Source organism: Lepeophtheirus salmonis, chromosome 5 (genome assembly GCF_016086655.4).
Source record: "Lepeophtheirus salmonis chromosome 5, UVic_Lsal_1.4, whole genome shotgun sequence".
Taxonomy (NCBI): domain Eukaryota; kingdom Metazoa; phylum Arthropoda; class Copepoda; order Siphonostomatoida; family Caligidae; genus Lepeophtheirus; species Lepeophtheirus salmonis.
This window is the reverse complement of record NC_052135.2, coordinates 61,108,401-61,121,584: the sequence shown is the minus strand read 5'-3', so window position 1 is coordinate 61,121,584 and position 13,184 is coordinate 61,108,401. Positions and strand designations below refer to the sequence as shown.

Here is a 13,184-nt window from a genome sequence, read left to right as displayed (position 1 = left end):
GATGCCCTAATTTTGGGTGGGAATGGATGGGGAGTTGCTCCCAAGAAATATGTAGGTATGTAATTAATCAATTTGTATTAACTAAAAGGAATGATGATTCTTAAATCTCCATATGTATACTTACCTAAGGAAAGAAATTAATCATCACTGATGGTTTAACTACATACCAACGGCATCTGAATGTATTTGAATTATATTGAAAAATAAAAGATTTTAACAAATTACAAATTGAGCTTGAGTTGTCCTTACTTGATTCATAAAAATCACGTTTATCGTAACTTATTCATGCTTGTGTAAGCTAAGGGTCCAACCCTGTTGTGTTTAAGCTCCACTGCTGTATACATTGAATGAAATTTACTTATAATTCCATTCAATTACTCTTTGTCTCTCCATAAACCACATACCAACACCAAAATTTAATAAAAATTTTATAAACATCCTCATCGAATATATACATACACATAAATTTAAATGAATGTATGTCACAACTGTATATTCTCAACTTTATAATGACAGTCATAACCGACCTAAATAAATATTCCAGTTATATGTGCGTACATCGTTTTAAAGAAAGCTAAGAAAAAGTTGTTTTAATGTTCACTGCTGACTGCTTTCACACACGACTACGTTTATTTTGTTCCATTTTGTATATTTACGTACATATAAAAATAAATTATCTATATTTAAAAAATAAGTAGACCCATAAATCATCTCCTTTAATGGGGGGTTCATCATTGAAAGGCTATATGTGTTTTAAGTCAGTCAGTCTATAAATATCTTTACAAACCATTTTAATCCAATAAATATGTATTTACATATTCCGGGGGTCTGCAAGATAATATTTTGAGTGGGGGCTTGGATTTTGGAAAAAAAAAAAAAAAAAAATAATCAAATAATTTTCTTTTAAATTTAATTTCTAATATTAACAGAAAAATATTTTTTTTTCAAAAATTTCAAAAATCTATAGCTATTCACAAAAATTATAAAAATTAATTATTAAATATAAATTTTTTTGGAAAAAATTTCAAAAATTCATAGCTATTAACAGAAAATATAATTTTAAATAATAACCCCCTGTGGCCGCCTGTGATATTTGTTTGAGTTCAAAATTGTTTCTGTCAATCAGCTGTCTTGTTTGACAAATACTTGTGTTGAAACTTGTTCTTTGATCTAATTTTCCCTGGTCCACTATCATGTACTTCCTTGGAGACCGATATATCCATCGTTGGCCGTTTATCAAAATTTAATTTTTCTTAAATCGGTTACAAGTTACCACATCTATCTTGTGGTAACACGGATACATGTATAGACAATTTATTTTTAAGAACTTTGCAGATTATCCTCCAACATCAGCAACTCTCCGTATCAAAATGAAGAGTTTTTGTGATTTAAAATTGTGATTCTGTCTTATTTGTTGGCGTGAAAATGTCCTGATAAATTAAATTTTGAAAGAACGAAAATTATAAACGTGACATTTTTTCTCAACTAAACAATATATATTTTAAAACACACAACCTCTTTATTTTGACTAGGAGAATTGCTAATGTTAGAGAATTATAATATGCAAAGTTCTTGGGAAAAAAATTTCGTGTACACGTGTGATAGATGTAGTAGCATGTATTTAGATCTTTTACTATTAATTAATTGACGAAGGACGAAAGTTTTATCGGTTTCACATCAAATAAATTATTGTAAAAAAATTTCAGATTTCATCAGTATATTAAAATATCAGTTCATTCATAAGTTTAGATAAGATATATTAAGACCGATGCTGTTAACTGGACCAATTCAGAGATCGAATTAGCATCCTCCCTAATAACTATAATGTCAGTTTTAGAGAGGTCCAAAATTTTCAAACCGAAGCAAATACCATATTTTAGCCATAGAAGAAGTACAAACTACATAACTATGTAATTAGTTATGGATTTATTGATATCAATTTTGGTGTAGAGACCAGTATCGATATCAATTTTGAAGGTCTTGAATCTTGAAATTATTGGGCAAGCAGAAAAATATCCTTTTCTTTTTTCTATTTTAAATTTCCATTCCATGGTTTTGATATCTTAAACTCATGCTCGAGAGCCCTCATAGTCTTGGTTTTATCTTGATTTAGAATCGTGTTCTAGAACACGATTCTAAATCTACAAAGATCTATTCATACACAAAATGCTTAGAGACAAGATATGTCAGTTATCAATTTTTCTACCACGCCCAAAAAAGACTATCTATAAAGAGGATAAATTTCTTCTTTTTTCATCCTCGCATTGAGTGTCCGAGGGGGGACGATATATGTAGCACTTCTTTTATGTTTAGTACGTATAAAAATTCTGCATGCTTCTCATACAGCAAATAAAATAATTTTTTTATTTACTGAAGCTCTGATAATTATTATTTTATTCTTGAAAAGAGAACAATAAGTTTAAAATAATGACAAGTGTGTCAAAGACAAAGAGTAACTCAGAGTATTTGTGTTGGAGAGGTATATCTAAGTCCTTGTTGGACACGCAGGATAATTGAGGATCGACATCGTAGTAATTTCTCCCAATTTCATTTGCTGGATACGGATGGGGGTCTCTATTTATTTCCTTAATCTCATAGCTGCTAATTTAATGAAACGTTATGACAGCTAAGCTGCTATCCTCCTTAACATTCTTCAAATTGTATTATTCGAATCTCTGCTGATATGCCTTGTCTCTAGGAGTCTCTTCATGCACACATACATATATTAAACATGCAGTCCTTTTAGTTATATAATATAACTCCAGTAATGTTTGTTTTTTTAAACAACATATTATTCAATCAATCTCAAAGTCATTTTGAAAGTGCTTTATAAATTTTCTAGTTATATTTGAGATTTCCTCCTACATATATAGGAGCTGTTTGAGGGATCTCGTTCACTAATTATCCCCATGACGTCATATCTATGCATCTGTATCTATATATTTGAAAATTCGTGTGTATAACATTCGCAATAATTACAGAGGTAAGAGTATTTGAAGCGTGCAATATAAGGGATATGACTAAGGGTTTTGCTATTCATACAGATACGTATACATCATTCATAGATATATTTTAGTGTGCCTTTAAGTCATGCATGTCTCTATTTAAAGTGCTTGTTATCTTTTTGCATTATACTACTCCCAGGGATTGGTAGAGTAATTTTGCTAAAAATGCTCTTGGGGGTTTTCCTGAAGGAAGTTAATCTTATAATTATATTTGTATACGAGGGTTGTTTGAAAAGTCCGTGCAAAGTCCAAACAGAAAGAAATAGACTGATCTGGCTGAAAGTTGGTGTTTGTTCTTTCAAGAGATCCTACTAAGTAAACATAACCTCGATACGCGCCAGTTGGAGACTCTCTCGGACTTTGCACGGACTTTTCGAACGACCCTCATATTAGTGTTGTGTAGGTCCTTATTTATATAGTCCAGTCTTATAACCGGTCCAATTTGTACTTTAGACCGGTGCTTAAGACCGTGAGTCCTTCAGAATGGCAGTACTAGAGATGATTGAATATATATTGATATATATAGATGAGTGACGTCACCAACGAACAAACTGTATACGTTTTAGGACTGAAATGCAGGAATAAACAGGACTGTACCGAGATTGAACTGGACATGACAGCTGTTTTCATTTCTAAATAAGGACGGACAACCCACTACATTTCATATTCACTCTGTTGTCTGTTTTGTTAAAGAAATTTCCACACTGTCTCCATAACAAATTTATAGATTCAATTTTTTAAAACTGTTTTTGCCATATTAGTATTATTTTTATTTAACTATTACAAACGCTCCTATAAATCAAATGAAGAAAAAACAAAAAAGCAAATAAATCATTTCTTGAATATTGTATTCTGCTATGTATTTCCTCTACACCAATTTGGCTAATGGGAAAAAAATGTTTATAGTTTCATAAATTGAATCAATGAAGCGTAAATTGACCTTTTATACCGGATTAATAATTATTCTGCTTCTTAAGTCTCCGTTAGTGAACTGGGATACTCACCATCCTGAAATTTATAAAAATGATTCTTATTCCTCTGAATCTACATTTTATCGCCAATACTATTTTAATATGTTCCTACTACAATCAATTTGATTAAATGCAACACTTTAATTATCCTCATATTGCTTTGTTTTGGATCTTATTTGTTAAGATTATTTTAAAATAAAGAATTATTAATACCGTATGTGTTATACACATACAAGTATTTTTTGCATTTTAATTGATATTTACAATTGCAAAATGGATGGATTTGTTAAAAAAGAAATTAAACAAAATTTAAAGAACGTAATTATAATACATAATCGTTGAACTGTTTATCTCGTGTTTAAATCAGTTTTATTTTCGGGATTTATTTGTAAAACCAGTTCACTAACTACTTTATAAAATGGAGGTTTACCAAGGGAGGGCTATTGTTGTTGAAAATTCCTATTTTTTGTTGTTGTTGTTTTTTTTTGCAAAAAAACAACAACGTATTATTTGTTAATATATCTTTGTCTCCTTATCTAATGCGATATATTGGACATAAAACAATGTTTTTGTATCTGAATTATATAAAAATTAATGGATATTAGTAGATAGAAAATAATAGACAAAACTATAGAGTGTTTTTGTATGCTTTAAAGCAAGTGATGCATCTGGTGGATGCGATATGAATGAGTTCATACAAATAAAGACATCATTTGTGGAATTGAGAACTTCAATTGTCTTGAAGAAAAAACTCTTCTTTTTTTTTTGTTAACTTGCTACACGCTTGACCCCCTCTTTCTTATTTCTCTCATGAAAAATGAGTCTTGTCAGAGGTAACTCACAACAAGGGGGCAAAAAAATAATCATCTCATAATGTCTAAGATAATAAAGAATGAATAATACTCTACGGAAGAAAGAAAAAAGTAGAAATCCGTAGGACTGAGAAAGATTTCAAATAAATAATTTCTTTTTTCGTCAAAAAAGTTGTCTAATAATATTTTTATGGAGGATCATCAGATATTATACATTAGGGTGGGTTTGTTTTTCAACTTTTTTTCGAATTTTGATTACGGCTGACTTGAAAAAGTTGTCATATGTTAAGAAAACAACCTATGTAACATTTCATTGTCGAACAATGTCATCTTTAGGTAGCAAGTTCTGTATTTACTCAATTAAGATTAAAACAAGGCATTAATGATTATTTTGCATTATTGAACTATGATACACAATAGTCTCACCTATAAATAATATTAATATTTTTTTTTTCTGAAGCTACCCTATGGAGCAAAAATAGTGAATAACATAAGAAAATTTTGATCTTTCCTTTCTGCAAATGTAAAAAAAAAAAAATGATTTGCGCCAATTTTTTTTGTTCCAAAATTCTAAACACTTTTTATTATTTAAAAAAATGTTTATCAAAATTATATAATGAAAAATAACTAAAAATGTTTTCTTAGTACGTATATTTACTAAGTAAAGAGTGTTTGTCTTTTTTCATAATTTGATCGAGATGTTGGATCTTAAGATGACCTCGTAGGACAATACAATTTTGAATGGGTAATTCTCTTACCATAATGCGACTGCTGAGGAGTAGTCATAATCGAAATTCGAAAAAAGTTGAAAAACAAACCGCCCTATTATATACATATATATAACGAACTGATATGTTATTTGGATATGGAAGGAAATAGTCAAAGCAATTTGATCTCTTTCTTTTGAGGGTGTCTATTTCCTATTATTTTATTCATACCTTTCTCAAATTCATATAAATAACAACCGATCATAAAATATATTACAAAACCTCTCATATGTCAATCCTCTCTCAGTATCTCCTATTTTCTCCCTTGAAACAAAAGAATAGATATTATATTATATACAATTGTAGACAAGATCATTCATCACGGATTTGACGTTTTGTTTGCTCATCCACCCCATTGCATCTTCCTGAAGATGATACAAACAGCACGAGGGTTGACTACGTGTATATTTAATACTTGTGTATTTATTTAAGAAAAAGTAATTTCTCCTTTCCCCAAAAATATTTATATATATTTCTCTACAACATACCTAATTTACACTGATCGATTTTATATTGTTTGTTTTTTCTCTCCTTTGCAGGGAAGCCATCATCACCACAAGGGGATCATACCTCTAAAGACGCTGATGAATACTATGACTATGTGGGGGATGACTACGGTGAATATGGGGAAGAATATAACGCAGACAACAACGTACAAGAAAAGGAAATTCGATATAATCCAAAACTACTCACAAAGCCAAAGTCTCTCTTTTTCGACAAGGGAACCACGATTCGACTACCGTGTTTCGTTGATATCATGACAGGTAAGTGGAAATAGAAATCCAAGGCTGTAACTAACTTCATAAATACATTTGTAGAGCGTGTCATAATATCTATGCTGCCAAAAAATCTAGACATTAACTACAATGTGAATCCACATTGACTGTTTATTTTAATTTACATAGATACAACATACTGTGAGACATTATTGATGGATTCGGTCCTCTTGTTTTTTCAATAGGACGTGTGTGTACTCTTATGAATTATTTACTTACTCCTGAGAGTAAGACAAACAAGAGGCACGTGACTTTTTGAAAGCATTTGTTTATATATGTATAGTATCCTTTATGACTTTTCTTTCGTATATAAAAAATCCCAAGTGAAATCATTTCTATTAAAATTGGATGATCAGTATAGGAGAAAATCCATTTTTTTAATAATTATTTTGGTTATTAAATAGAGATTGCATCCTGTATATCGACTGTTTATCAATTAATATTTGGAGTACTGTATAGCCCCATTTCACTAACGGAAGGTTCAATATACAAATATGAAAAAGAAGGCTGCGGTAGGTAGGTAAGAAGGTGGGTTCGTACCTTTGAGTTTGATTATGACGAGGGAACTATGAGTAATGCCAGGAAATAACTTTATTTTTCCGTCATCATGGAGAGATGTTACTACAGTGGGAGTTGTGATGTCTTATATTTTTATAATTAATACATTCTTCTTTTTCATGATTGCATGAATGTATGTAAGAATAAAGAGGTGTGTCCTTGTGAATTTACCCGGAATGGGTAGACGAGTTGGAGCTTCTACATAATAATATGTAGATCGTAAATACTTTTTAAATGAGATAATAAACTCACACATTTTGTATGGAAATACCTTGAATAAATTAAGGATATAACTATACATCAGTGTAGAGATAGAGACTGTTTTTTATTTATTTTAGTCTTAAGTCATTTTTCTAGAACGATTAAGACCAATATTTTGTCCAACCGGCGGTTACACGCTATTGACCGATTTTTTTTATCTCACGCAATTGACCAATTCCTTTAGTTAACCTAAAATTCCTAGTTGTACACATATGAATCAATTTAAACTTCATTGAACGTCATTGTAACGGTTTCCATAGTTAACCTTTGTGCATTTTGTGTTCAATAATTTTGTTAAACACGAATTAACTAAACATCTGCCATATATATGTTCCTTTATAGTCATTACATATACTGGAATTTGAACAAATAATCTACTCACAATTAGTAGTTTTTGATAAAAACTTGTGACACTTTGGAGTTTGTTATGATTACATTATCTCTTCATTTATTGTTCATCTTTAAAAATACAAAGTAAATGATGGGATGTCAGATCCTTCTTGGATCATACGTATATTATACACAAAAACCATAAATGAAAGACCATTATTTTCCTTCAAGAAAATATCAAAAACAAAACAAAATAGAAAGTAATCTCAAGTTATCATTAAGTACATATTTTAAAATCAGATACCAAAACTGTCCTCCATAATATTTAATACAAAGTTGTTTTTTGAACAATGAGATACGTCATCAAACGCATCCACATTGAATAATGAAGTATATCATATCCATGGAGTCAGTACATATCTTCATTATTCATTATAATACATATATTGTTATTTATGTACAAATGTATAGGTTTCGTGGAATTGATTATTATGAACCCTGAATCCCTTTGCCAACTCACGTACATGGAAAACCTTTTACTATGAGAAATAACTTTCTTCTTTCATGTCACGTGTTTGGCAATAATGATCAGCATCCACCTTTCATTTAGGCTTACATACATAATATTTTTCTTGTGTTTTTATGTGTTTACGTGGTTTTTTATGAATTATATTGGTATCCCCCCATATATTTAGTAACATGAAGAGAAAATTTAAAACCATGTATCTAGGTACATGATAAATATCTATTAGATATTTTGTTTCATATGCCAAAGTCTTTAATCATATTTTAATATACTTTTCTGGTATTTGTTAGAGTGTCCAACTTTTCTTTCATTATGATTCATTTTATATATAAATAAATTTTCCATAAAAATTTCCTTTTTTTGTGAGCAACTCTGGATTTTGAAAAAAAAATCCAAAAAAATTAAATTTTTTAATTATTATTTAATTAATTATTTTAATATTAATTAAACTACATTCTGTATTTGTTTAGAAATATGCTGTTTATTTTTTTCCCCATTATATTTGGTACTCTTGGCACATATTTCTTAAATAACAAGTAAAACAAAATGACTAATTTTTAGCATGCTGTAATATCATATTTAGAGGAAAAATGCAACCAAAAGTGCAAATTATATGATCGATTTACATTTTAGGAAAACAATATGGACACACAACTGATATAAATATGTAATGTGCAATTATAAAAACAATCTTATAAAATATCAAGAAAAGGAAAAAAATCATTTCTTTTCCTTTTCTTGATTACTTCACACATACCTATATTACATGGACATATTTAAGTCAGTTATTGATTTTTTATTCAAATTTGTGGGAATAGTTTAGATACCCCCATAGTTTTTTCTATAGTTCAGAAAATTTATTAGGTTGAAAAAAACTTATATTGGCCCGATATGGTCTTTCAAATAAAAGCTGTGAGTTTTTTATTCTTGGCGATTATTTTGGGTACTTTAGATTCTATTTTAGGCGCCATTAAAGGGTTAATAAGAATAATTTGTGAATAGAAATCGACGATAATTCGTTGCTGAAGAATACAAATGTAATCCACATTCAATTTGAAGAAAAATCATTTTAACTTGTTTCGTGTTGACGGACCGCATATATAAACAACGACATATAAGCAAAAAGGAATGAACTTATCCTTGTGTGAAATGAACTCCAAAAAATCCAACTTCAATTTTTATAAAAAAAAACTTTCCCATGTACAAGAAACATTTTTTCTAGTATTCAATTTCTTAAATTCAAAACGTGTCATGAATATTTTATAGAAATACAAAGATAAATCATTTTTCCACCTTATTTTACACAGGTCGTTTGTATGCTGCACATATCAGGGGTACCCGTAGGGTCGTGTTTTTTTGGAATTTTTTGGAAAAAAAATTGAAAAATTTAATTTTTTTGATTTTTTTTTCAAAATCCAGAGTTGCTCACAAAAAAATGAAATTTTTATAGAAATTTTTTGTAAATGAATAAATTTATATTATTACATTTTCTAGTAGGAATCAAAATTTATTTATGTATTTTTTTTTTTTTTTTTGGGGGGACTACAACCCCTCCAGCCCTCCCCTGCGGACGCCCCTGCATTTGTTTTTCTATCATTACTTTACCTCTATTCCCTACTTACACTCATATTTAGGCACATTATAAGCAACAAACTGCACCCTTGAGAATATTTGGTATAAGGATCCCCTGTAGAATACACTGATTGTTTACCCTTCCAGATAGCCTTATAAGTTATATTAATGATGGCAAACATAGCTTTATTCTAGGATATTCCCTTTACTGAGCATGGTGTTACTTCACCAACATGAAAATATACAGTATATACTGTATTATTCTAACTTTTTCTAATTTAATTGGTATAAATCTATCAAGAGCCACACAAATTTATATGCATTATACAAATAGCCAAATTGGCAAAATCTTTATATTGATGATGAATTAATTCGACCTGGAACCATATCTATTTTTACCCCTAATCTAAGAACATTTCCAGCATCAAGGGCGTCCCCAGGATTATATATATTTTTTTTATTTTTTGGGGGAGGTGGCTTGATTTTTGGAATTAAAAAAAAAAAAAATTTTTTAAATAAATTTTTAATATTACGTTTTTTCGAAAATCCATAACTATTCTAAAAATAATTCAAAAATCCAATGCTATTCTAAAAAAATTTATAACTGTTCACAAAAAAAGTTTAATTTTTGAATTTTATTCCAAAAATTATAATTTTTATTAAATAGCTGTTGATTTTTCAGAAAAAAAAACCAAAAAATTTAATTTTTGTGAACAGCTGTGGATTTTTGAAATTCTTCTCTAAAAAATTAATTTATTATGAACAGATGTGGATTTTTAAACAAAATTGTCAAATAATTATACATTTTAATTTAAAAAAAAAAAAAAATCTGTGAATAGCTATGGATTTTTGAAAAAAATTTCAAAAAATTCAAGCCTTCTCCCAAAATACAGCCCTGCAGATTCCCTTGTAGAAAAATCGATTAAATATTTAATCATAATATAAAGAATTGAATATTTTACTCTCTCTCTCTCTCTTGTAGAGTTATACAAACAATAATGTATTTGATTTATTATTTTTTTTAATTTGCATATACATTAAGTTTGTTTTTTTATACATTTTTTTTTTTTTTTTTTGAATTTAATTACTTTTAATCCTTATTATGTTAAATGTAGCGTGTGTCAGACTAATTTACAATGCCCCTCTCCTGGTTGCAGGAGCAATATTCTGTTAACCGACGACTATAAATTGTATATGAGAGTTACACAGCAATGCATTTGTATTTATTCGTGGGAATCGTCAGTTAAGTCAAATAAAAATGTACTCATAATGCGCTAGCATCAATGTAATGTAATTTCCATTAGAATGAATATAATGGCATTCCATAGATGTTATCAGGGCTCAACTATGTAAATAAATAAGTACAATGTGTACATACGGTTCCATCAGCTGTATAATTTCTTTATTCAGTATATATATTTTGAAAATGGGGAAGATTCAAAGGAAGAAAATAAATAGCATAAAGTAAATTTATGTAGATTGCGTGATTCTTAATGATCTTCATTACAAAAATTTGAAGAGCAAAGCTTTACCTCTATGTACGCACACAAATTGTGTGGTTAATTCATTCAAGAGGGGGTCATTAAGATAAATAAACTTTACTCCACATGAGGGAGTGGTTTCTTATATTATTTTGTTTGGGGTAAACAGTTATGGAAAAATATATCTGCCGTTCACACGATTTTACGAAAAGTTGTAGTTTATAGTACATATATATGTACAGTGTTGGAAGCAAAAAGTGTACTCGAGAGGTTCCTGGCATTCAACACATTTGTCAGAAGGTGGCGTGGGATTTTCGAGTACGAAGACTATCCCAAGTAGAGTCATATAGTCATTTGAGAGGCGAATCATCGATTTGATGGGTCCTCCTTGATATTCTTCTTCGCAGTGAAGAAGAACTCTAGATCACTCTTTAAATTGTTCCTTCCACTTCCTGCTTTTCTGTAGGTGTCTTCTCCAACATTTTTCATCTTGGCCACCTTGTAAACAAGGCTCCTAGAGCACTTCACAATGTACATAATCCTCTCCACCTCAACTTCAGCATCTAGGAGATCTGAAATGCGCTGTCTTGTGGCTTTTTACGCACTCATGATCACCAAATGACGACATGTTTTTTTATTTAAGTTTGTTTATGCATAAAAGAATACTGAACCAAAATGTCAAAAATAATCACTTAACCTGGCTCTATCAATTAGAATATTAATATTAAATAACAGTCTACGTTTTGCTGCCAAACCCTGTATATAAATTTGTTATGACCCTATGAATGTGCCTCTACATAAATCCCGAGAAACAGCAGAAAATCACGTTAAAGCCATTACAATCACAACCCAGTGTATATATAGATACATATCTCTAAATAAAAAAAACGTAATTAATTCTCTTGAGAGTAACATTTTATCTCGTGAGAGGAGGAGGAGAGTTTATGTACGATTTGATATTAATTTTGAAGCTGTGTTTTTTTACGTATATTCATAATATTCGAGTTATGAATAAAGTCTCTCTAGGGAGAACACGCGGAGTGGAGTGACTAAGAGCTTGAGCATATATCTCTGCTGACTCGGAATCATGATAAGGAAACTTTTTTATCAAAGTGTTTTGTTACTTAGGGTGGACTTGAATAAATTAGAGGATCTTAATTAATTAATTAGAGTAAAGTAGAGTCATGGTGATTAGGTGTTTATCTTATCGCAATTTCGAGACAATATGGGAGGAGGGCTGACTTTATATAGACATACAGATGTAAAAGTCATTCTTCAGTAATTTAATTGTTAGTGTAATGACATAACCTTTAAGTACTTCAATATGTTGTATGGTAAATACTTTAAGGTTAAGATTAGAAAAAGAGTTTTTGGTTCCAATCGATGTAGTTCAACAACAATATTGATTTCTTTTAATTTTATGAAGTTAAAAAATTCCTTGAGGTTGATGTAATGATATATAAATATATCCATTGTTTACCTATTTATAATTTTATTTATTTATTTTCTATATTAATATAATATATGTAAATTCATTTTTACGGAATAATAAAAACTTCAACACTTAGCCTTGATAAATTTATACATGAATAAAATTAAACTCTATGAACCGGATCAACTAGATCTCTTAAAAGTTTTTTTAACAAAGTTAGTGAGCAACGTTTTTTAGTTATGACTGAAAATTTGCTAGCGTATGGAATGATGTTATTGGGACCCCTAGATACAGGAAAATAACGACTGGTAGTAATTGAAAAACTTCAATATAACGTTAATAAAGAAAAAACAAATTTTAATCACTATATTTTTTTACTTTTTTTTTTTGCCGAAACAAATGCACCCAATGACGTCACTGTAAAAAGACGTAAAGAGAGTTACTTAAGAATCTATCGTGTTTGCCCTACGATTTTCTTGTTTTTCTAATAATAATGGAAGAAAGCACTTTTTTGCTAATATAATGCAACAATTATTCAAATGAATTCTTTTGGCTACTAAAAAAAAACAGGACATAAAAAGTGTTTTTTCTTTCCAAATAAAAACGTTGAAAAAATAGGATTTTGTAACCTTTAAATGGCATATTTTCAGTATTGGATAACCCCACTTGAAATATAAACCCGTATTTGAAATT

General features: G+C 29.5%; 1 protein-coding gene across 1 annotated transcript in view; it reads left to right on the top strand.

Annotated features, from left to right (window-relative positions):
* Positions 1-13,184, top strand: part of LOC121117474 (protein amalgam) — a 56,545-nt gene that overhangs the window by 29,668 nt on the left and 13,693 nt on the right. Inside the window, exon 2 of the mRNA XM_071888115.1 lies at positions 6,095-6,319. Within this exon, the coding sequence (XP_071744216.1) occupies positions 6,095-6,319 (225 nt within the window). The remainder of the gene's footprint in view (positions 1-6,094; positions 6,320-13,184) is intronic.